Source organism: Nuphar pumila, chromosome 12 (genome assembly GCF_984573655.1).
Source record: "Nuphar pumila chromosome 12, dmNupPumi1.hap1.1, whole genome shotgun sequence".
Lineage (NCBI taxonomy): Eukaryota > Viridiplantae > Streptophyta > Magnoliopsida > Nymphaeales > Nymphaeaceae > Nuphar > Nuphar pumila.
In genome coordinates, this window is record NC_143260.1 from 4,568,194 (window position 1) to 4,593,804 (window position 25,611).

The 25,611-nt window shown below is 39.7% G+C and overlaps 2 protein-coding genes and 1 pseudogene across 7 annotated transcripts; 2 read left to right on the top strand and 1 right to left on the bottom strand.

The window, feature by feature from the left end:
- Window positions 1–280: 280 nt before the first annotated feature.
- On the top strand, window positions 281–7,274 carry LOC149819724 (uncharacterized). 5 transcript variants are annotated; one of them, XM_089983735.1, is made up of 6 exons: window positions 281–412; window positions 3,218–3,366; window positions 4,112–4,205; window positions 5,579–5,695; window positions 5,807–5,861; window positions 6,510–7,274. In XM_089983735.1, the coding sequence occupies exons 2-6, from the start codon at window positions 3,312–3,314 to the stop codon at window positions 6,969–6,971; spliced, it is 783 nt and encodes a 260-aa protein (XP_089839861.1). In that variant the 5' UTR covers window positions 281–412; window positions 3,218–3,311; the 3' UTR covers window positions 6,972–7,274. The 5 variants fall into 5 exon arrangements, with proteins under 5 accessions (XP_089839861.1, XP_089839860.1, XP_089839858.1 ...); XM_089983734.1 differs by having other exon boundaries at window positions 287–412; window positions 6,507–7,274; XM_089983732.1 differs by having other exon boundaries at window positions 289–412; window positions 3,294–3,366; window positions 6,507–7,274.
- A 2,194-nt stretch (window positions 7,275–9,468) lies between these two features.
- LOC149819725 (uncharacterized) lies at window positions 9,469–10,154 on the top strand. Of its 2 annotated transcripts, none has more exons than XM_089983882.1 (2): window positions 9,469–9,840; window positions 9,945–10,154. In XM_089983882.1, the coding sequence occupies exons 1-2, from the start codon at window positions 9,502–9,504 to the stop codon at window positions 10,023–10,025; spliced, it is 420 nt and encodes a 139-aa protein (XP_089840008.1). In that variant the 5' UTR covers window positions 9,469–9,501; the 3' UTR covers window positions 10,026–10,154. The 2 variants fall into 2 exon arrangements, with proteins under 2 accessions (XP_089840008.1, XP_089840009.1); XM_089983883.1 differs by having other exon boundaries at window positions 9,469–9,687.
- Window positions 10,155–13,363: 3,209 nt separating this feature from the next.
- LOC149819726 (RAN GTPase-activating protein 1 pseudogene) lies at window positions 13,364–14,367 on the bottom strand (annotated as a pseudogene).
- Between the last annotated feature and the right edge of the window lie 11,244 nt (window positions 14,368–25,611).

Here is a 25,611-nt window from a genome sequence, read left to right on the forward strand (position 1 = left end):
CAAGAGTGGGTTCCACACTCGGCGAAACTGAAAAACTCGGCGAGTAATCGGGGTGGGTCGGGACCGGTGGAGGGTGGATCCGGGGTAACAAATTTAACCGAAAGGCTGAACCGTGGTTAAGAGAGACAGGTATACGTAGGGTTTTCGGGTTACGGTTTTTCCGGATCCAATCCTTTCTTCGTCTCCCAGATCTCCACGGCGAGGTGAGGAAAAATATCCAAAAGCAAAAGGGAGGAAAAACGAATTAGGGTTTCTTTTTCGTACGATTTTTCGAGGGGATAAGTGATTTTTTTTTTTACTTTACTTCCTTTTTTTTTTCAATTTATCTTGTTCGTTCTCAGTTCTCACCGATCGGAATCGATGGCCGGAATCTGACGAAATGAGGAAGAAACTCGACACTCGTTTTCCGGCAGTACGTTGGCCGTTTTCTTGTTTTTTTCCTTTTTTATGGTGCTCGTTTTGCCCAAGTTCGTGATTTCGTGAGAGGTTCCTGTTTGGATTGTTTTGATATTGTGGAGATATACTCGATTTTGGTTTTTCCGTTTTCTAGGGTTTTTTTGCCCTTTTTTCTAGGGTTATGTTGCAACTTTGAAAGGGGGTTGGATTAGGTTTCTGATTGATTTGGAGTGTTTGATTGTGAGGGAAGTTATGATGGTGTTTCTGAACTCCAGTATAGCCTTTGGCATGGTGGAGTTGATCTTGATTTTTTGGGGGTTTTGGTCATGGAGATCGAATCCGGCTCGAATTAGGTATTCAGATTGTTGCACACGATTTTGATGCCGATATGAATGATTGCCGTCGAAAACTTCGTGATTTGGTTCCTAGATCCTTTTTTTTTTTTTTTTGGGGGGGGGGGGGGGGGAGGGGGTTGGGTTGGTTGTGAGTTTACACCTTATCAGAATGAGGGGTGTGTTTGCAGTTTAGTTGTTTCATCTACACACACTCCATAGTGTCATGCCCATGTTCAAGGACATCTGTAGAGTGGCAATTAGAAAATATTGTGGGTAACCATGTATCTTTTGGGATTGACCACAAAAAACTTCTAGGTTTCGGATTTTTATGCATGTACCTTTCTGCGTGCTCTGTTATGCTGCTATTTTGTTTTTTGCATTGAATGTACGAAGGGGAGTTTGAGGGTGATAGCGGTTCTCTTTGAGAGATCCCGTCCGGGAATCGAGTTGCCTACTTAACTGCCTAGTAGAGAATGAGGTAATAGAGAAACTCTTTGATTTGGAAGTTGGTACATATTTGTATCCTGCTTGTCTTTCCTCAAATTCTCCCAGATGATTCTCGGGGCAGCTCAAAATGTTGCATAACTAACCTATCCTACTCGTTCCACTTTCCTGTTTATTCTGCTATATTTTTTTCTGAGAAACAAACTACAATTTTGTAGCTTAGGCCTACGATGCCATCTCCTGGTGTTAATTGTTTGGTGTGAGGCCACACTCAATTCTGAACTCTGAAGTAACACTTTCACCTTTTTTACGATTGCTCCAACCTTATCAATTTAAATATCTGACTTGGTAAACTGTAAAGATTAAGAGAGAAGGTTGATATTTGGTCTTTCCCATTTCTGAACTCTGAAGTAACACTTTCACCTTTTTTTATGATTGCTCCAGCCTTATCAATTTAAATATTTGACTTGGTAAACTGTAAAGATTAAGAGAGAAGGTTGATATTGGTCTTTCCTATTTCACTCTCCTTGCAAACCTTGTATATTCAAGTTTTCCTTTTTGGTTATTCTTGTATATTCAAGACCTTTTTTATTGGATCGCAGGCCTACCAGGTTCTTTATACTGGAATTGTAACTTCTTCATGAAATTAATCTACTGTTCCTAAACGTGCACGTTGCTTTCTTATGCTGCTTGTATAGATTACCATTCAGAACCTCCAGAAACATGATGGGAGATGTACTGAGTTAGTTCTTGCAATGATTTATCGAGACCCAAACCGTCTCCTGTGATAATTTAGAACACTTAATGTTCCTTAAAGCAGTCTTTTTGTGGGTGACAACCTAATTTGACATGATGTTTCACATGCAATTTTGATTGACAGTGAAACAAGATGAAGGGTTCTGTGTGTCTGTGTGTGTAGAGAGGGGGTGGGGTTGTAGGTGTGGACATCAACACGGTTCTGGTTTTCAATGTTACAGCTCCTACTTTGCAAATCAATCCCCATAGATGTGTTCATCATGGTCTAACTGCATCTTAAATCCTGTTTTTTCATCGAAAAAAGAGTATCTTTTGAGTCGTGAATATCTGGTTCATTGTGGGCCACTGATTTTTCAAGCCCTTCAGAAACCTGCTCGTGTGTTGTAATTAGACAACCCAAAATCTGATTCCTACTAATCAAACCGTGTTGATCATTTCTGTAAGGTCTCAGATTCATTAAAAAAAAGAAAGGTAAAAAGTTATGGGCATGGACACTGTGAAAGTCTGCACCTACACCATGCCCTACATATGTATTTAATTGGCTTCAAATGGATGCTAAGTGTTTTCCTACATTTTATTCTCGCAGAGGACTTGATAACTAAATCGTACTCTTTGGCCTGTCTTTCAAGCTATGAATCCGACTAATTAATGTATTCATTATCTTTTACAAAAAAACATGAAGTTTTAATAAGTTTAGCAGACACCAACAGTAGCTTTTGGAATAGTATATCATATGTAATGTGGTTGCTTTTGAAGGGCCATGGTAACCATGTTGATATGGTGTGTCATGGGTACATGTGCAGGAGATAGCTGGGGCAGCCAACAAGGAGTCAGTTATACAATTAAAGTTGAATTGACCAATTTTATCCAGTTTTTTTGGCTCTTTTAAGTTCTAAGTTCTAATCCTTAATATAAGGGCTCACTATTCACTTTTACCATTTAGTAATTAGTAGGTAACCGTATGTTGTTGGCTAAGTATTAGTTCATACTTTATTACCGAAAAAAAGTATTAGTTCATACTTTATATTTTGATACAGCTTTGTGTGTGTGCGTGCATGTGAACTTTTCAGAAATTCAAGCATTACACATGTGCATGTGTGTGTGTGCTTTTGTAATATTCAAGCACTGCACCCCCCTTTGTCAGTGCCCATATCCTTCTGACATGCACATGTTGATAATGTTGGTTACGTTTCTTACCTAACACTGTCTTGTACCAGTATAGTGCATATATCTTGTGCTGTGATTAATGCTTTTGGTATTTCTTTCTCAATATATTTCTCCAATAGATTTCACCTTGGAAGTCAAATGCATTGTTGGGGCTTGGACTGTTAAGCACATCTCATGTGATAACTCTTTTGGCAGTCCCGAATAAAAAAGATTATGCAAGCTGATGAAGATATCGGAAAGATTGCCATGGCTGTGCCACTTCTAGTGTGTAAGTATCATTACTTTCTGTGTAATTTTGGCAAGCTGAAGTCGTTCTTGGAGAAAATACTGAAATAGGTGCCTGTTTGTTTATCAGCCTTTTGTTGGTGTCAATTGGATTGAGGTCTGACCTGGCTGGACACATGCTTGACCTCTATTGCCAGTCTTACCCAAGATGGAACCTTGGCAAAACAGGTCAGGCAGGGGGCCTGGAAAAGGTCTGACCCAGATCCTGGTTAGTCATGTATACATTTTTTCTGCCCCCTTGAGAGATATCTAAGTCAACACTCAAGAGAAAACATCGTGGTTCAGCCATGTATGAACAGTCAGAGGGATAATTAATAGAAAAAGGTCAGCAGTGACGTCTAAAAAAGTACACCATGGCACAGGTTGCTTCACAAAATTGCTGCTACTTTTTCCAATCTGGCTTTGCAGCAGGCAATTTTTTTTCTTTTTTATCCTTTTTCTCTGTAGATAGCCAGACCTGGTCTCATTCTGAAGCTAACATTGATGATGTTATGAGGCTTGGTTCAACCATCTGAAAACTGAGGCCAGTATCCACCATGATCAATTCTGTTAACAGCATCACCAGTTATATGTTTTAAATTCTATCCATCATTTCTAATTTTGTTGTGCACATACAATGCTGCTGTTTTACTCCTCATTTACCACATTGACTAAGATTAGGATGGTGTAATTTTTGAAATATGAGGTGGGTATCTCATTTGAGTTTTTAACCAATTATTTTCTTGCAGCAAAAGCACTGGAATTGTTTCTTCAAGATCTTTGTGACCGGACCTATGAAATTACTCTCCAAAGAGGAGCAAAGACAATGAGTGCTTTACATCTGTAAGTCATCATTTATTTTGGTTATTTTTTTTCTTTCCTTTTTTAAACAATAATTTTGATATTCATCTGAGCTTTAAACATGGTGCCACAAACGCATATATTAAGTTTTTAGATGCTATATTGTTCATCTTTTGTTTATTACTCTCTCTCAAGTTTGGTTTTAGCCCCCGTGGGATTTGTATCTACATCACCACCCACCCTCACATTGATTCCTGTTTCCAATCCATCTTTTAAGCCATTTTAACAAGAACCACAACTTAATTATATCCTATTGGCACATATGTAATTTGCAATGTGATTACCATGGTCTCCCTTACAAATGTTCATATGAGAAAGTAAACCTAGTTTTCATGGTTCAAAAATACCTTCTGGCTATCACATTCAATGCCGGTGGTGGTCTTACAGGTTTTATTTGGATCCCCCTTCAATTAAGACTAAGGATGTGGCTATAGTTTATGAGGAGTGGGCATTTGTTGAGGCACTTGATCGTAACAGGATTGTGATGACTGCGACTTTAGTTTATGCTTTATGGCAACTGGGCATTTTTTGAGGCACTTATTCATCACAGCATTGTAATTGCTGTCATTTAGTTTTTTTTCCATAATTATTATTATAAGGTTATAACTCCATATCTTAAGTGTTGAAGCACCGAACAGTATTTGCAAACCAATGCTTTCTTTCTATGAATATTTTTTTTCAGTGCTCTTAAAGCTGATAAAACCACAAGTGAATTATCTATGGGAGTTCTTTCCATGTATCCTTCCTTTCACGTGAAATCACCAGCTGATGGCTTTGTCCTACTTTATCAGGGACAGAGTTTTTCCATTTATATTCGCTAGATGGGGCTGTAGCATATGATTGGCTGGTTTTGGCAGCTAGGCTGAGTGCTAGGTTGATTAACTGCTTTAGGTTCCTTTTTTGTCTTTTCTAAATACATCACCTGCCACAACTGCTGCTGTTCTAAGTTGCTCATCTTTAGCATGAAGGAGCTGGCTTGGGCTGTTGGGAAACGTGGTTCATGCAAGGTGGCAACATGCTTTAGAATGTGCGAATTTGTTCCTGAACAAGAGTTAGCATTCCTCTTCCCGGTGTACAGGAATCCAGAGAGCTGATCTATCTGTTTGGAGTTGCTTGTTTCTGTCCCTTTTGTATTGTGTTCTTGACTTCAAACTTTCTTTTAATGTGATTCTTTTGCGTTCATCTCTCTCTCTCTCTCCACACACTGCACAATTGGTTGGTGCCATGATCTATGGCTAAGAACAGAGCATGCACACGCACAACACACATCCATACCTAAGTGTGGTATTGTAATTAAAGTATTCATAAATAGTTGGATCAAGAACCTCTTTTACAGCTCACTCTGTTATTTTCAGGAAACAATGTGTTCAAAGCTTCAGTGTCTTCGACTTTTTGAGAGAAATCGTAAACAAAGTTCCAGACCTTGGTGGTATTGATGCTGGAGGTGATGAAAGACATCTTCCTAGGAGAAGGTATAATGATATTATGTATGAACTAACAAGTCGTGTATCTTATGTTAGAACACATGGTCAAATTTTCTCTAGTAGCAGCAGCACAAGTTACAACATTGTGTTCTTTAACAGGAGAGTTGTGGAAGATGATGACGACAGTGAAGAGGAGTCAAAGAGGACAAGGACTGTAAGTACCATCATTTAAGATTCTGATTGCCTTCATCTGATCTATTTATTTGAACTAAGAGATGTGACCTTTCATTAGCTTCATTGTCATATGCATCTCTTATACATAGAATTGGAATATAGAGCTGAAAATGGCTGCCTTTTGCATATAGTTATTTTTCCAATAGTGGATAAAAATGAAGGGTCAAATAAGTTAGCTGGGCTGGTTTTTCACTCTCATTGGGGGGAGATCTTGGGTTTGGATTACATCACGGGAAAAGAGAAATAAGTTTTCAGGATCTTTTCTAAAGAAGTTTAAAATTCTTTAGGACCAGATCTGTATTTGACACCATTTTTTTGAAGATGATGGTGCTCAAATAGTGTGGGCTTTGTGTGCAAATCTGAAAAATCATGGTTTGGTCCTTCATATTATTATTATATTTGTTCCAACCAGTTCTTTGTTGATTGGCAGTATCAGGTTGCAATGTTCGTCATTGTGTCAGCTGATTGTTGGCAGAACCTTTTATGAATTAGTAAAAAACCCCAAATCTCTGAGGGCCTCGATGCTCTCTGTGTGTTTCACTCTAAAGAAACATAGTAAAGTTTCCTGTTATTCACAAGTTATTTACACATTTTATGAGCCTTTATATGTATATTATCATTGCAGCAGGATGCACCTCACAGTAGTGGTAGAGGACGTGGGAGGGGCAGAGGAAGGGGTCGAGGTGGTCGTGGTAGGGTAAGCGAAAGAGGCGCTGCTCACTTTGAAAAATGTGAAGATGATGTAGATCTCCCTCCTGAAAATGGAGACAAACACAAACCCTCTTCTAAAGGGCTAGATGATGGTTTGGAGGTCAAAGAAACAAAGGAAAATGAATCTTGTAGTACAAGTAACACAGTTGTGCGGAACATTGATCTCAATCTTGACCTAGATGAAAATGGCCATACTCCTGCTGCTTCCACCTCTGCTTCTGCTTCTGTTTCTACAATGGAACCAGAACTGAAACATGAGGAATACCCAGGGTGGTCACTTTCCGAGATGAACAGAATAGGAATTTATCCTTTGCAGCTTGCACAGCTCAATAGGCATGTAGATGAAGATGAAGAAGATTATGACAATGAAGAAGGTTGACAAGGCGGGCTTGTTAATCTCGGGTTTGTGTTTATTTCTGACCTGTTATTCTCTTCTTTAAAGTGGGTAGTTAGGAAAGAAATAGGCCACACGCACGACACATACATTACATTTCGCTCACCTCATAGAGAAGAATGACTGAAGCTATTTCAGTCTCTTTAGAAGTTGTAATATAGTGTTTTATAGCATGTCAACAGTCCAAGGAAATGCTCAACATGTTCAATCTGGACGGTGCTTAAACTTGTTTCTAATTATTGAATATACTATTTCTTAGCAAGATCTATGGAATAAATAATTTGCTTTTTATTTTTCGTTTTTAATTCAATGCAATTTGTGAAGTCAAATGTTAATCTTTAGAGAACATGTTCAATGTGTAACAAAAGTAACGAAGGGGAGGAAATCCAAAACCACCACGAAAAAGAAGAAAAAAATGGGTTTTTTTGCAAGTGATCCCCGCCTTATCAGCCATTTGCAAATTACCCCCACCTTATCGGGTTTTTGCAAATCGGTCCCTGCCTTTTGTTAACCTTTGCAAATTAGTCCTTGTGGTGAACAGCCGTCCCTCAACATAACGGGAAACCGTTAAGGTTAGATAAATTAATGATATCTACACCCACAAGGACTATTTTGCGAAAAAACCCATAAGACATGGACTGATTTGCAAAAATGAGTAAAAAAACATCTTGTTTGCTCTACCGCGATCCAACGAGAAGCGTCTGTCTGTACCGTCCATCCGAAGATTCTCAACAGTGTGATCATGGTCACCGTAATGAAGGTCAGACTACAGCAGCCCAACAATCCAGTGGTGTTGCCAGCGCCAGCCGACTCCTCAACTTCCAGAGGAAGCAATCCGATCAGAAGGTTTCCACCCATTTTTCTGGTGAAATTATGATGGGATTCCACCGCCACACTAGCCTTTGGATGAGATGATGCTCACCACCACCACATATTCGTCAGAGCATGAGCACAGCGGTGGTTTCCAGGAGTTCAGTTCTTCCAAGGTTAGCGGTGGAGCACAACAGTAGCAGAGGGCAGAGCACAAGAGCGTGTAAAAGGATGCCAAGTTATCATCCAAATCTTAAATCCCATTTCTTTTTGTGCTCTTTCCGGGGAGGGAGAAAGGGGGATAGAGTTGCTGGGGAGGGAGAGGGTCACCTGGGAAAGATTGGGAGACGAGGGGCGTTCAGTGAATGTTAACCATGGTCAGCGTTTGGCCATTGGTTAAACTAACAGATGTTGACAGAAGGGACATTTTGTAAAAACAGAGAAAGGCGGGGGCCAATTTGCAAAACCCGATAAGGTGGGAACTAATTTGTAAATGGCTGATAAGGCAGGGACCAATTTGTAAACAACCCTAAAAGAAAAACATATCTTAAATTTGGGGATGTCAACCATTCGGATTTGGGTCCGATATCCAGACGAAATTTGAATCCATTTAGTCAAATTTGATGGTGTAAATAGGTCCGATTAACAATCAGATTCGGGCTTCGTGGAGACTTACATTCTTATCAGAATCCGAGTCTGATGATATGTATCTGAATATGTGTAAAAGTTTGTCAGATTAGCTATTTTAAGCTAGTCGGATCTAGATTCCATACTACCTTTTTCATCTGAACCCAAATCCTGTTACCAGTATTCAATTGGGCTGGATCATGTAAAGCCCATATCTGAACTCAAATCCCTCTTGCTCACATCTCTACCAAATTTGTATTCCCTCTCTCTTAGGGTACTTTTGAAAGCAAGAAAGATGTAGAAAAGTAATGCAAAATAAAAAAAATCTCATAGATTTTTTGACTCTTCCAAAAAAAAGAAAGAACCTTTTTTGCTAAGAGTTTTTCTAAAAAGTACACTTTTTTATATAAATCATTCCTCCACACACACACACACACACAAATGTTTTCTACCAAGAAATCTATTTTTACTCTCCACCACCCATCTCACTACATCTCACCATAACCATCAGCATTGATCTCACCACCACCATCACCACTACCTTCCTCCTCTCTCTCTCTCATTTTTCATATTTTCTCACTCTGTTTTTCTCATGCTACACAAACAAGCAACAAACTTTCTTTTGGAAAACCTCTCGTATCAAAAACTCTCATAAGCAAAACTTTTTTTTCTATGACAGTTTCTCTCTTCCAAACGTGCCCTTAGGGATTTCAATAAATTGGATTTTATCATCAAATTCAATTTCGTTTAGTTGCATTTGCTAAGCCGAACAAGCCCAAAACCATATCTGATTATAATCCAATTCAGATATTTTTTGCTACCGTATCCCACAAAATATCCAAATTTGATGGATACCGTTTACATATAAATCCGAATCCGTTTGGCCTATCGAATGTGGTATTGGTCACATGCGATTCGAATCTGAGCCGTTTACATCTCTCTCTCCTAGGTTCCTGTAGTCCCATGGAGTCAGACTTCGCTCTATACTCGATCCAATAAACGTCAAAGACCTCTCTCTCTCTCTCTCTCTCTCTCTCTCTCTCTCTCTCTCTCTCTCCTGCCAGCTGCTGAGAGCGAGATGTCATCGGCAAAACCCAACGGCAAACCGACCGGAGAAGACGACGACACCAAAGCAAAGGAGGCCGCTGTGGCCAAAACCGCCGGATTCGTGGTGTTTTCCGGCATTGCCATAAGTCTCATCAAGGCCCTCACTCCCAAGAAACCACCACCACCACCACCACCACCACTAGACCACTCAGTCAAGGTAAACACCAAACAAGAGAAAGAAGCTAAAATCCATACTTTTCCATTCAAGCCTTCTCCTTTGCACCAAGATTCGAAAGCTCAAGGAAGACCCTCACAGACCATCGAGATTGTGAAAGGAGACACCCTTTGGGGCCTCTCTAGAAAATATGGGGTTTGTGTTTTTTTTTCTGTTTTGTCTCCAATCATTTTGTTGTTAATACTTGTGTGCTCTTCTTGTGGTTTTGATTTGGGTTTTTGGTTGTATATGTTGGTTAGGTTTCGATAGATGCGATCAAGGAGGCGAATGGTCTCTCTGGCGATACCATCTATGCTGGGAAAAAGCTCATCATTCCATGAGGATCATTTGGGTCATTTGCTTGTCAATACCATATTTAGATTTTGTTACTTTGGTTGGTGTTTTAGTCTGTCCATTTGTTGTAATGAATGCGTGTATTTTGTTTGTTGAAATGCCAGTGTTTGTTTTAACTTTTGTGCCCTCTCATTACTTTGGTGTTTTTTTTCTCTTTTCCACTCTTTCAACATTGAAGCTACCGGTGTCGGGTGCCATTTTTTTTACTTATAAATAGGAAAAACATTGAAGCTACTGATTGGCTATTGGCTTTGGTAGATTTTCCACAGCCATCTGTTGTGGTGAGGGTTGGTAGCTAAAAATGTGGAAAAAGGGTCCGATGGAACAGGGAAACTATGCATGCTTATGAAATGAAAACCCCAAATTGCCAACTATCAAATAACTGAAAGTGCAAAGGAAAAACTAATGAGGCAATCATTTAGTTTGATTGTTAGAAACTGTTCTCTAGAGAAGCCTAAAAAGCCATTGTTATGACAGAAATGAGCTACCACAAACGGCTTGTTTCTAGGAACCATGTTATCTTCTAAATTTTGTTTTAGAGAAGACCCTGTAAATTCTAGGGTGCTGTTGGATAATGGTCCATCTAGTCATGGCTATTCTTCACATCTAGAAACTGTCTTGCACGTTTCATGTTCATCTCTGAAATGAAAACAGAAATCTTATGAAATTATGACTTCTTTAGCAATTAACATAATCTTGTCTAGTTGGGACTCCTAGAAATAAATAGGTAATTCCCTAATTGCCAATGGTATTATATTGCAACTTAATAGGCAAAATTCTGTCTGTTACCTAAAAGGTTATAGGAACTAAGAACGCCCACAAGGGCTCTGCTCATCGGGTAGGGGCGATTTGTGAATGTCACCAAGTTGATGGGACATCACAAGTTCGAAATCCACGGGTGGTGACCCTTGCCACAAGGTCGACGCTAGGATAAAGAGAGACCAAGAGCTTAGAAAACCCAACGGTTGGCTGACGGTTCTTTGAAACTTTTGACACAAGACACTATAGAGTTGGAAGAAAATTAGACACCTTACTCCTAGGTGAGCAGGGGAGACCTCAAGGGTTTTACCAACTGGAGGCCAGCCAAAAACCCTTAGATTATCCAAAAAAAAAATTGTTCAAGGGCCCTAAAGATGTAAACGGTTTTGATTCGGGTCAATACCAAATATGATTAATCAGATATTGGCTAATTGAAATCAGATTCATATTCCAATTTGAATGAAGAAAAGCTAATAAGGGACCCAAATAAATACATGTAATCGGATTGGGTTATTGGTCAGAATCAGATATTCATCGGATTGGGAATCTGAATGCAATTATTAATGAGATTCAGTTTTTTTAATCGAATCTGACTAATCAGATTCAAATATAGGTTGGGTATTGGATAAATCCGATCCATTCATGTCATCAAAACTTTATATTTGATGTGTGGTGGTGTGCGCACAGGGGTGGGTGGGGGGGTGGAGGAAGTGGCTTAATATGTTGAACGGTTAATTTTTTAGTTTTGGAACTGGGAATCAAAATGCGTCCATTTGAACATTAACAGAGCCCGAGCTACTGCGAACTCATAGACAGACAATTTCAGGCAAGAGCTGCAAGATTATGCCTAATTGAATTTTAGGCAAGACACTAGCATATTGACTAGAAATAAATCAATGAAAAGTTATGAAGTTTAAACTCAAACAAATATACTCCTGATCCTTTCTGGCAAACTGTCACCAGAATTGAAGCGGATCCAATCAGCCAAAATTCATTTTGCTTCAGGTGGGATTGAACCTTCCTCTAAAAAACAGCCAATTAAACCCAGATTCAGCTGGAATCAGACAGAATCAGCCTGATCATGGCTGAGTCAGGGTTGACTCAGCTCTTCTGTTTCATATTTTTTGTTTTTTTATTTGTTATGATTTTTAAAATTTTAAAAGAATCCACTGATTCAGCCAGATTCGATTCAAGCATGAACCAGCTGATTCCCTCAATCATTTTGAAAGTTGATTCAGATCCCAAACCGATTCTGACAACATTGCTGCCAAGATTTGTTGGTTCTATAGATCATAGAACTTGGCAAAAACAGAAATTGTGTTTATTTGCTGAAATATTTCATCAAAATGACCTTTTCTAATCAGCTAAATACCCATTATGCATGGCAGTAAATAAGGCTCCTTACAAGTAAAGCTTCCAGTGCAGGTTGACACTTTAGACATCTTATAACATGACTAGAGAAAACAAAAACAACCTAATGATCACAACATCAATGATCTATGGGTACCTAACAACACTCTGATTTATCAAAGCTAATATTCAATGTGAACATCACAATAAGCATTGATAAGAAAAACTACTGGTCTACTTTGAGATCCTGAAGCTTGGACTCAAGCTGTTAGGAAAGTTTTAAAATTGATGATTTCTTTCCACCAAAAAGTTTAGTCCCATATCTAAGAGAAATCAGTTTTTCTAGTGGTTTAAATACAGACTTTGTTCTCTATTCTATATTTTGGTAAGCCTTGTGTCCATGGGTGGCTTGCGGACGTTGCTGAACGGACGCGCAAGAGGCGCAATGATGGTTTTGAGATATCTGGCCGTTTGAAAAGTTATAATATCATTTATATTGAGTTTAAGGCGCTTTGTGACTGTTGGACGGTTTTGGAGGCCTTTGATTAACAGTCAAAGGTGGGTGACCGTTCAGGTATCTTTTCATACTATTTTCAAACCGTCAGATTTATGGCCATTAATCTCATTTATCGCAAAACGTTTTTGCCTCTCTAAAAGTCTATAAATTCTTCTATTTTCGTCTTTTGAATATCATCAGAATCTCTGACTCTCCAGTTTTCTCCTTTTTTTCTTCTCGGTTTGGCTTGCGGAGTTCATGTGTGGTAGAGGTCATCTGTTCTTGCGAAGCAGTGACTCTCTTGAGGTTCAAGCCTAGTTGTATCCTGGGAACTCAGTCGTAACAAAACCCTTTTTCGCATCTTCGGAATTTTCGGAGTGGGGCAATTGAAGTTCTAAAGATAGCGATCTTAAGAACGTGCCTCTAGGCTTGAAATCTCTTTTCAGAAATCCTATTTTCACCAGGTTGGTATAACAATTTTAGAACTTCACTTATGGCCTCTGGTTCGACATCCAACTCCATCAATCTGCTTAGCCGTGACCTTGAAAAACTCGATCGATTTGATGGGTCAAACTTCAAGCGGTGGCAATCAAAGGTATCTTTCTTGTTGTCCGAGCTGCATATCGACTATGTCCTCAAAAAGCCCTGTCCCACTGTCGTTGCTGGAGAAATTGAGACAGAAGAACAGAAGAAAGAGCGAGAGAAGTGGCATAATGACAACTACAGATCCAACTTCTTTATATTGGTGCTTTGGCCAATGCAACACCACCATCAGAACCTACCCTTGTGGAGGAACACCTGAAATCCTCCACAGCAGCAGAACCTTGGACGATCTCGGAAAGAGCTACTGCACCATCATCTCCAGTCATATTGTTGTGGAAGTGCAATACCCTGAGCTTCTCAGCGGATGGGAGAAGTTGGTATATGGCTCTAGCAGCTTCCTCAGAGATACCATTGTTCATAAAGTAAAGCTCCTCCAAATTTTTCTGTGATTGCAGTAACGACCCAAATGCTCTGACACCCTTCTCCCCCAGAGCGTTGTTCGAAAGATCAAGATATCTCAACAGACAACCTTCCAGCGCAGATGAGAATATTGACATGACTTTAAGAGCTTCAGCCTCTGGCCTTCCTGCAATAAAATCAGAAAGATCAACCTCGGTTAACTGACCCCTTAAAGACACTAGGATAGGTTCAGCAACACGTGCGGCATCAACTCCAAAGCTTCTGTTACTAAAGAATATCTTAGTGTACGAGTTCCCTGTTTCTGCTAATGGCCTTAATAGCTCCTGCGCTTCTGATTCATCAAGAAAGGCACGTGCACCCCCAGATATGTCAAAAATAGTGTTTTTAGGAGCTCCATTTTCGTCAGCTTTTGGAACTGCTAGTTCTTGAGCATCCGCCTTGGGATACTGTGGCCCCCTTTTCAAAACTTCAAGCATAAGCTTACTGGATTCCTTGGCATATAGCTGCACGGCAGAACTACCATCACCATCAGGCTCTTTCTCATGGTGTTCATTGGCAGAAGCAAATGCCACATCTTCAATTCGCTTGGCATTCTCTTCAGCTTCTTCAAAAGACAAAAGGTCATATTTCTTGGAAAAAATAGATACTGATGAAAGATTTTTAGTCATGCGCTCAACAAGCATCAGCCGTGTTTTCTGGCTTGGGGGCCACAGCTTGATAGTGAATGCACGATTTGGAAGACTCTCAGCCACTGTATCCATTGATGAAGTTATCCTGCAACCAGATGAATCTATAGATGAAAAGTTGAACCAGAATAGCATGAAAATTCAAGTAACACATCATCTTTGGCATTACTACAAACTGAAGCTGACCACTCTTACGGGATAAAATGCCTAAGGTGCCATAAACACATACTTTTCATTGAAAAATTAGCAGGCTGAGAGAGAGAGAGAGATGGCCAGACAAGTTTTGTAAGCTCCCCTCTTCCTGACAAATCATAGGAAAGCTACAAAAAATCCTATATCCACCTTAAAGCACCAAGTCTTACAATCTGTTCATCAGTAACAAATGAAAAAAACAAGACTAAAACAACAGCTCAACAAAAATCATACAACTGCTTTTCGCTGGCTTCAAACTGTTGAAGAGGCCTCTCTCCACTTCAAATGTATTATACAGGACCATGCATATTAAAGCACAACCTCTCAAAAAGCTGCATCTGAAAGCAAAATGCCAAAACAGGAATCCTAACAATTGACAACTATCACAGCCCCAAAAAACAAAAATTTACTCATAAAAATTAACAATTACCCAATGCCAAAACGGGGTCCAAGATCTCAACATCAAGATCGGAAGCGTATTTGCGCAAGCGGGTGAAACAGGGTCTTCTTTGAAGCTTGCGGCATGATATCCACCATGTAGGGAAGTGACAGATCTCTCCAGTCGTGCGTGTAAGGGGTAGATCTGACATTGGGAAGGTCGGATCTCGTGTGAGATGGCCTGCACATAGATCCCAACGTGGATGTGGGCTGCACCAATGCGGGAACATGCTACCGGTTTGCTCAATGCCCACGGCAGAGCATCGAGAGTCTTACCGATTCCCCACGGGGTATTGCCTATACCTCACGCCACCCAAGGAACGCCCAAGAGGGGGCACTACAACCTCAAAGCAGGTTATATGTCCCCCCCCCCAACAGGGCAGTTAGCTACATCTCATGTTCGGGGGTCCCAAAGAGCACCATGTATGTAAGCATGTGCGTCTCGTATACCCATATTTGTCAGCATTAATTAGCGTTGGAGTTTGATGCGATTGCATAAACTTAAGTACCCTTTCCTCCATTGGTGCAAAAAAAAATGACGATTCTTGAAAAGGAATGGTTGTAAAGACTTAAGTGCCCTGAATATGATTATTTAAGACCCAGTCTCTGCACTGCAGGATTATCTGAGAAAGAAATCTCTCCTGGAGGAGGCCATGAACATCAACTCTCTCACTCTCTCTCTCCCTTCTATTTCTGCTTCTATGCACATCCAACAGAAGATCTTACATTGCTCCATCAAGCACCGGTTGACCTACACATTGACTGTTGTGGAGCCTGATTCAGTGTTTTTACCCTTACAGAAGGAGGGTTTGGGGGGCTCATCCTAGCGTGGGTAGCATCATTCAACTAAATGAGTTGTAGATCCTGATTCAGAGTTTTTACCCTTACAGGAGAAGGGTCTGGGGGCTCCTCCCAACGTGGGTAGCATCATTCAACTTGAAGAGTTGTGGAGTCTGATTTAAAGTTTTTACCCTTACAGAAAAGGGGGGTCTAAGGGTTCCTCCCAGCGTAGGTAGCATCATTCAACTTGAAGAGTTGTGGAGTCTGATTCAGAGTTTTTACCTTTACAAAAGGGGGGTCTGAGGGTTCCTCCCAGCGTGGGTAGCATCATTCAACTTGATGAGTTGTGGAGTCTGATTCAGAGTTTTTACCCTTACAGAATGAGGGTTTGGGGGCTTATCCCAGCGTGGGTAGCATCGTTCAACTTGATTCGTTGTGGAGCCTGATTCAGAGTTTTTGCCCTTACAGGAGAAGTGTTTGGGGGCTCCTCTCAGCGTGGGTAGCATCGTTCAACTTGATTCGTTGTGGAGCCTGATTTAGAGTTTTTGTCCTTACAGGAGGGGGGTCTGGGGGCTTCCTCCGACACGGGTCCTGAGTGTCGTAGTAAAAAAATGCACAGGGTGTCGTGGTGAGAAAGACATATGTTTATTCCAAGCAAGGTTGAAAGAAATCAATGGAAAATCTAACGGGGAGCATGCCAGAATCAAGATGTGGATGTCAAGCGAGAATGGTGTTGTGCAACTCAAATAACACAAAATAATAAGGGTTTGATTTTTAGTTAAAATAGAGAATGAAATGACAATAGAAATTGCTTAAAATTTACATGAATAAACTAGACTCAATAACGAAAACATAATTTTTTACAGATTTGGAATATGACCTTCGATTAGGGAGATATGGCCTTAACAAGTTGGTCCTATATCGGGTAGCGATTTACAGCGATTTGCTTACTGAATAACATTATAAATCGCTATAACGATTTGCGGAAGACACTACAAATCGCTATAGCGATTTGCGGAAGACACTACAAATCGCTATAGTGAGATTCAAAAATACTATAAATCGCTATAGCGATTTGCGAAAGACACTACAAAACGCTATAGTGAGATCAAAAAACACTATAAATTGCTATAACGATTTGCGAAAGACACTACAAATCGCTATAGTGAGATCCAAAAACACTGTAAATCGCTATAGCGATTTGCGGAAGACACTACAAATCGTTGTTGAAAAGCCGAATAACACTATAAATCGTTGTGGGACTCGTTGGAGACCCAAAAATAGTACAATTCGTTGTAGGAAAGCCCGATAACACTATAAATCGCTGTTGGAAGGCCCCAAAAAAATTGGTCGGGAGGGCGCTGCCCCCCGAGCCCCCCGCCAAGGGCGGCCCATCCTAGACCCCCGCGTTGGGAGGGGGAGCCCCCGGACCCCTCTCATGTAAGGGCAAAAACTCTAAATCAGGCTCCACAACGAATCAAATTGAACGATGCTACCCATGCTGGGAGGAGCCCCCAAACCCTTCTCCTGTAAGGGCAAAAACTCTGAATCAGACTCCACAACTCTTCAAGTTGAACGATGCTACAGTCAGTGTGCATGTCAGTCGGTGTTTGATGGAGCAATGTAGGATCGTCTGTTGGATGTGCACAGAAGTAGAGAGAGAAGGGGGAGAGAGTGAGAGGGTTGATGTTCATGGCCTTCTCCAGGGAGAACTCTTTGCCTCCCTTGATTTCTTCTCTAGAGAGAGAGAGAGGGTTTTACAGTGTTTTACGGAGAAAGAAGAAGAAGACTTTGAAGAGTCAACATCATCCTCGACTTTCTGGATGGAGGACATGTTTGTCCTTTTTTTGAACGGTGAAAGAAGAAAAAGACTTTGAAGAGTCAACATCATCCTCGACTTTCTGGATGGAGGACATGTTTGTCCTTTTTTTGAACGGTGAAAGAAGAAAAAGACTTTGAAGAGTCAACATCATCCTCGACTTTCTGGATGGAGGACATGTTTGTCCTTTTTTTGAACTGTTTGTTTTTTCTTTTTTGAATAAAGGGAATTTTTGTCATTTTCTCAAACCATCACTTTATGAGAAGAATAGCAAGCAATGGTACTTAAGTCTTTGCAACAACACCAGAGTCTGATGCAAAGTTAGGTCAACATACACGGGAATACGAGCCTCATGTGCTTGTATACGTGGTGCTTATTCAAAGCCCCGAACACAGACGTGGGATTCAGTGAATCATCGTGGGGGAACATACACCACCCTCCCCTACAACCTGGGAGAGGGGAAGACGTCTGCATGTCAATCCCAAGGGAGAGAGAGAGAGAGGGACGACTGCAAGAAGGAATCACTTCATTCATCATAATTTTTTAGGGTTCTCTCAATGTGACATATATAGGATTGTCCACTTATTCGGATTCAGGTCACCACATGTTGGGCCTCATAACTCAATCCAATAATCCAAATCAAATAGCAAAAAGCTACAAACATCCAAAAAAATGGCCAAGGTCATGGGGTGACCATGCGCCAAGCCGGGTGAGGGTGCACCTAGGGTGCGCGCGAGTGTGCATCTTCACGAGCCGTATCAGTTCCACCATGATTCCCATCCACTTGCCCACAAGGGGAGAAATGTGGAAATTTCTTCCACAAAGTGTCTTCCCATACCCAAGTAGCAGCCTCGCGCCCTCCTTAATCTTACTCAACAAGATATTTCCTCCACTTGCGACAAGATCGCTCCAATCTTTTCATCTTGAGCACCTTAAGAGACTAGGGTGCTCTCTCAAGAGGGGCTTCCACCTTTAGCATAGGAGGGTCTCCACGAAAAGGCTTCAACCGGCTAACATGAAAGATCGGGTGAACTAAGGTGGTTGGGGGCAACTTGAGCCGGTAGACTGATTTGCCAAGCCCTTATTCCGCTAGATAAGGACCATAATAATTAGGCAACAACTTGGAGTACGGCTGCCCAAACAATGAGTTTTGCCTAAAGTTGTCTGTCAAGGAAGCTAGAGTGGGAAGCGAGGTACTTTCAAAATTTTAAGAAGTGTGAAGCATAAGACGACTTAGAAGCAAACGAGGAATCGTCTTGGAAGCGACCTAGAAAGCAAACCGAAAGCGGACCTAGGAAGCGAACAAAAATAATAAAAAAAAGTGGGAAACGCGCTTCTCAATTTTTTTGGTGCTTCCCAAGATGTTTCAGAAGCATGATGTTTCACACTTCCGAAAAATGTTTTGGGGAAACGTGCTTCCCTATGGCACTACTGGTAACTCTGGTTTTGCCCCTTATGCAACCTCTTAAGGAATACCCAATCATCAACTTGGAAATCCCAATGGCTTCTACCCTGATTGTAGATTTGTTTTATCTGATATTAGGCTTTCTCTTGAGGAGACAAGACACGTCAACTCACCTGTAGAACGCAACCTCTTGTCAACCTCATACACTGAAGAACTTATGTGATCTAACAAAGGGGAAGCTACCGTAAAGAGCCTCATAGGGAGACATCCCTAGAGAGTAGTGGTTGGTATTATAGGCATACTGAGCCCATGCCAAATACCTGCTCCACTTATTGGAGCATTCATTCACATAACACCGTAGATACGTCTCCTGATTGGTGACCTCTGTTTGTCCATTAGTTTGAGTGTGGTTGTGTTAAGTTGGACATATAAGAATATATATATATATATATATATATATATATATATATATATATATATATATATATATATATATATGTATGTGTGTGTTTTAAATTGTTGTAATAAGGAATATCCATTAGGGATATTTTAGTTATTTCACTATTATGTAATAGGTTATACCCATTAGGGGCACATCAGTCTTTTCCATTTTTGTATTTTTATTTTTTTGTTAAGGTCATTTTAGTTAAATGGCTAGACAGTTGTTGGGAGCTCCCCACGGCTATATTTTTAGTCGTTGGGATGCTCCCAACGATTCTATGAGCCCTTCTTTGTGTATATAAAGTGGTGTTCCCTCTTTATTGTGTAATGCTTTCTCAAGCATTTTGGTTTCTAATAAATTTTATATTTTTTACTTGTGCTCTTGGCCTTAAGTGGCTTCTGTGCTTGTGTTTTTTATTGACCCATAAGAAGTCCTTGTTGTGTATATTTTTGTGCTCTTGTAAGCCCATAAGAGGCACCCACTTAGTACTATTTTTTATTTTTCGCTACATAGTATCAAAGCCTTTGTGCTCTTAGAATGTAAGTTGTATTTGAAGATTGCAAGGTGGACCGTGAGATTGGGGGGGGGGAGTTGATTTGTTGCTTTGGGTTGATGCTTGGGCGAATAATGCCACCCCGCAACATTTTCCCCACTAACTTCTCTATATCCGCCTTTTGCTTGTGCGCGTAGCGATAGGGCCTCACACTCATGGGCCCGCTTTCGGGTGCCAAAACCACACGGTGGTACTTAGAACTACATGGTGGCAGCTCCATTGGCTCTTCAAATACATCTGTGAAACCATCTAGAACCTCTTGGAGTTCGGGGAAACCTGATTCCTCAAGATCCCGTTGGTCAGACGGGGCAACCGGTTGCACGAGAAGGAGGATGGCTTCACTCGGTCCCTTGAAAATTTTGATAGCCCCCTTGGTTGGGACCTCTCCCTTAGTAAGATGCATGTGAAAAGTAACAATAGAATCACCCTACCGAAAGACCATGTGCATCTGGCAAAAGTCTCACGTGACTGTGCTAAGCAATCTAAACACATGTCGAGCACAGCATCCACCCCGTGCATGGGTAGGACATACAAATCTACCTCAAAATTGAATCCTTGGAGCCTCAACACTGTGTCATGACACACTTTCGAGCATTTCAAATTGGTGCCATCACCAACCATCATATCGAAGAAGGGGGCTCCTTCACCCGACAACCAACAAGCGTGTGCACAAGCTCATCTCGTATGAAACTATGAGTCGAGCCCATGTCAATAAAAACATTGATTTGATGGTAGTTCTAAGTACCACCGTGTAGTTCACAACCCCATCAAGAATAAGGGGTTGTCACACCTAATAAAGCATGGTAGGAGTTGCCCAAATGGAGAAAGGTTTTCTATCAAAAAATATACTTTGTAGAAAAACTCTATGAAAGAGTAATTTTCTCTCATTTAGAAGGGTTGAAAACAACACTATTTTTTTTTTTACTGTGTATCACTTTTCTTAGATCTTTCTCGCTTTCAAACGTGTCCTGTGTCAAAAATAAGTGAATTTATTCTTAGACGACAATGAGACATGCTCATATTGACACTTGACATGTAACATGCACAAGAGGCCAATAAATTTGATACATGGCACACCTTTTTTTCGAGGAACCCCCCAGTACTTTGGTTTGGACGTGTGCCCTCATGAGCCAAAAGATGTCACGTTGATTGTGGCCCTGTTTAGGTTTCCTCTGTGCAGAACTTCACTACCAGGAAATAGTTTCTCTATTGGCTTAGGCCTTGCAGTAAGTTATGCATATTCGGGTATCAAGTTCTTAATATCCTTCAATCAATTTAAATGTTTTAAGCCAACCCATCTAGCTAGATGAGTAGAGCCTTGTTAGGATGATACACCCTAGTTGACGGCCTAATTGTTGAGATTTCAACCTTGTGTTAAATTTTTATAGCTATTAAAGCTATGTTTGGGAGCCGAAGACTGAGATTCAGTGAACCCTGCTTACTCCATCTACACCTGCTGTCGTTTGATGCAGAAAATGAGAGTAGTAATGAAAGTGGGAGATATCATTTCTTCATTGCAACTCCGTCCTCTCGCAAGGATGTAGATAACTCCAGTGTTATTACTTATTCTCTTCTCCACTTTCATCATTCCTCTCATCTCCTCTACAACACTGACACTCACACATAACTTAATTCAAAATATACTTTGCAATTCGTTATATTTGGGTTGGATTTTATGAAAGTTCAAACTTTGCCTGAACTTTGAAAGTTTCATCCATCTCATTATTTAAATTCAGCCAGGGCTGGCTCTATACAACCAATCTGGCTGGATTTGATATTAACAATACCATACTCAAATTCATGCTGCTACATCTATATAAGTCTAGAATACAATAAAAAAACTAATTAAGTATATCTTTTACCTAATAACCATCAAACATATATATATATATATATATAGTAAAATTAACTTAACAATTCTAGGATATTAAAACGGCAACCATGAAACAAAAAAAACTACAAGTAATTACACAAAGCCACTTGACTTATTCTCTATTTGCAAAAAGACCACAAGTTTTCAATTATTGCGTTTGACAGCCTGTTTAGTAGCCGTAAGGTAGCAAAATAAACCTTTCGATTTTTTATTTTTTTTTTGTTATTTGCGCCTGCTAGCAAAAAGATCTTGGAAACTTTTCTTTTCTTTTTTGTTTTTCTTTTCACCGACTCTTTTGTCAGGCAATCATTATCTAGATTTGCATGTGCCACCGGACTTTGATTTTTTTATGAAGAGACATATATATGAAACAACTATAAATCCCATATTGCACTGTAGTAGCTGGATGAAATGACCCCCATGTGGACTCCCAGGGGGCCTTGTATTCGGATCCTCCTCGAGGAGTTTAGCTAATCAGTGTAACAATACATTTCATGCAACCATAGAAGTAAGAATGGTAGTTGAATTAATAGTTCTCCTGATGAATTTCTGATGGTGATAACATGCCCTTTGTAAGGAACACCTCACACTCGTGTCACATTGACTCACAAGTATTTTGATCATTGATCTTAAAAAGACCCCAACCTTAAGTTAGATTAAGATAAAAAAGACCGATTAATGGAGCCAATAGGGCAATATCTTCTTCTACGTAGCATTCAGTTTTTCACTCACTAGTCACTCTAAGGGGCATTTGTATTACAAGGCACATAGTTACCCAAAGCTTTTTGTTAAATGGGGAAGCTTGCGTTGGAAGCAAGAAACTCTTGGATTTCCTTGTAGGTGAGAAAACTTTAGGAAACTGTTTTTTGAAGTATGGGAAACTCAATTTTTTTTAATGGGAAACCCGCTTACACATTTTCCCAAATCTTCGCTTCCTTAATGTTTTCTTCTGGCTTGTCACTTCTCACTCGCTTCTCCTCACTTATGTTATTTCAATGAAAGAATAATAATAAATTTTTTTATAAAAAAACTTGGATGTTGGTTTATATTGTTTTATATTTGTGTTTATGTCATTTCTTATTTGCTTTCACCAGTGCCATTGCTTTTTATGTATTTCTTTTTATTTTTCATGTGCTTGCATACTAGCTTCACAAAGGTATCTTACTTTATGCTTCATATTACTTTTTTAGCACTAGCATCCCGCTATGACTTTATGCATAATTTCTCGTATCCATTTTGTTTTCGGGTAACTATGGCAAGGTAACGCTCTTAGTAGGGCTGGTAAATGAGCCGAGCAACTATGGCTTGAATTGGTTAAACTCATCATGAACTTGTTCGTATTTGGGGTAGGTGACAAACCGAACTGAGCCACAAGCAGCTCGTTAAGTGTAAAAGAGGTGAGCACCAAGAAGGAGTGATCGTCTTGTCTATGTTGGTGTAAGCTCATGAAAATATAATATATAAAATTTAAGTGTAGAAGACCAACAGGAGCTCTACTTGTTTGGTAGGAGTTGTTACTGCACGTCACCATGTGTTGGGACTTTTTCCAAGTTCAAAACCCAAAGGCATGTTGTGTAACTGGTGGAAGTCTGCCTAACCCTAGTTTGCCTATTAACAAAAAAAAAAGTGTCAATTATTTGATCCTCCTAAAAGGAGTTTTACTTGATAGCGATTTTTTTAAGTCAGAGACCAGTAATATACATTGCTACATGTTTTTTTACTCAAAAAATGACAGAATTTGAGAAAACACCAAACAAAGCATAAATTATAAATTTAAAGATATTTTCAACTGTACTTTACTCGCTGAAAACCAATCAATGGGCATTGAGATACAGTACCCGAAACGCTCTTAAAATAAGTGATGAACAGGCAAGGCACGGCTGCACTTATTCTGTTTTATCTCAGCAGTTGGTTAAATTTCCTAGCATGTAGGCGAGAGGTTTGGGGTTTAAAACCTAGTGGTATAAAATTTTAAATTCATTCAAATTCCGGGCTATCTCGTGGCTAGACTTGGGCTCGGCTCGTGTAAACATGAGCGTGAGCTGAGCTCGATTTGGGTTCGATGGTAAATGAGCCAAGCCTAAACAAGCCATGTTCGTTAGATTCGTTTACCAGCCCTACTCTCTGTACCTAAAGATAGCAATTCAAAATTGCTACGATGGAAACAAAATCCAATCACCTCCATTGCACTTTGTTTCTGCTGTAAATACGGGTGCAACCCGAAAACCAAGTGGTGAGGGGGAAACTTTCGGCGTGGATGAGAGCTCCCTTGTTTGTGGGGAACAGATCGGGTCATGCTGAACATGAGCGTTTTTGCTCATGCTGACATCGTGGCCATCCGATTTGCATTTTAAAAAACTCAAAAGTCAACAAAACCACGTGGCATTCATCCAAAATGCAAACAGACGGCCACGATGTCTGCATGAGCAAAAACGCTCATGTTCCGCATGACCTGATCTGGCCCCCTTGTTTGTGTGCACCGCATGTTTGTGATGGTACCTCGAGAAAAGAAAGAAAACCCTTTTTCTCAGGGAAAAAGTTTTTCCTGTGACATGCAAACACACCTTAAAAGAGAAATAAACATCATCAATTATCAATATAATCTATATCTACAGCTTGAAGGCTTTGCATCATTGGCTGGTGATGATACGTCTCTTACCTCTTCAAAGCAAGCAACGTACCCATTGGCGGAAAGAGCTGCACAAGGGCTTTTACTGATGCCAAACTGGGCTCAGACGCAGTTTCCAACCTAGTTTGAATTTTCCTCTATCTAATTAAAAATATATATTCCCACACCATGACATGGTGTGCTGTAATATGTTTGTTTAAATAGGTATAATAAAAAGAAAATAAAAAAGAGTTAGACACAAATCTGCCATATTGGAGTGCAAACATGGAGAAAAACGCGCATCCAAAAGTTGTAATGTGAATTTAAACTTGATTTACTTTATAAACTATAAAACAATCGGTATGAACATGTCATGTCCAAGCTTACACACACAAATCAAACGTGATGAGTAAAAACAAACACACACAGATCAAATATGATGACTGAAGCTTAATCTAGTAATAAGGATCTAAGGGGTTCAAATCCGGGTCGATGTAGCCAATACCATGCCCAACTAATATGATGCTGGGAGAGAGAGAGAGAGAGCACTTGTAACATCTGTAATTTTTTGAAATTATTAGATAATAAAAAATTAGATTTTCAATATTTAGTTTGAGTGAAAATGAGATTTCATTTAATGTTAACTTGAAATATAATTTGCATGTTAAATTAAATCACTATTGAAGTAGGGTTTGAAATTTAACTTAGATTTTAAGTTAATTTGGGCTTAATGTACATTAGAATTTAAATGTAATTTAATGTTGATTTGGATTTGAATTTTGGTAATTGAGTTCGGATATGGATTGGATGTGGGCCTACCTAAATGGATTTGGATCTTAATTGGATTTAAAATCCAAATTAAAAGTCCATTTAAAATAAAAAAAAATGAAAATGTTATGGAATAAAAATAAATTATTAATCACAATTAATAAATTGTAGGGGTCCAATGGTTTGGACATCCCCCTATGTGGGTCCAGCCTAATGTACTTCCTACATTGCCGAAAATGATAAAGAAAATAGGAAAATAATAATTTTATTTATAAACTTTTCTTTAACAAAGAACCCAAGACAATAAAATTTAAGAGTTTTTCAGATTTTAGGAAATAAGACCACCCCAGGGTTTTGAGAAAAAACTTTATTTTTGTACAAAAATAAGGTTTTTTCCAAATACGGTATGGGTAAACTCAACATCAGACCTAATATGGTTCA

Coding starts and splice junctions, on each gene's coding strand:
- LOC149819724 (XM_089983732.1), top strand. CDS start 380: ATGAGGAAGAAACTCGACACTCGTTTTCCGGCA. Junction 4,206..5,578: donor ACAATGAGTGCTTTACATCT/GTAAGTCATCAT, acceptor TGTTATTTTCAG/GAAACAATGTGTTCAAAGCT. Junction 5,696..5,806: donor AGACATCTTCCTAGGAGAAG/GTATAATGATAT, acceptor GTTCTTTAACAG/GAGAGTTGTGGAAGATGATG.
- LOC149819725 (XM_089983882.1), top strand. CDS start 9,502: ATGTCATCGGCAAAACCCAACGGCAAACCGACCGGAGAAGACGACGAC. Junction 9,841..9,944: donor GCCTCTCTAGAAAATATGGG/GTTTGTGTTTTT, acceptor TATGTTGGTTAG/GTTTCGATAGATGCGATCAA.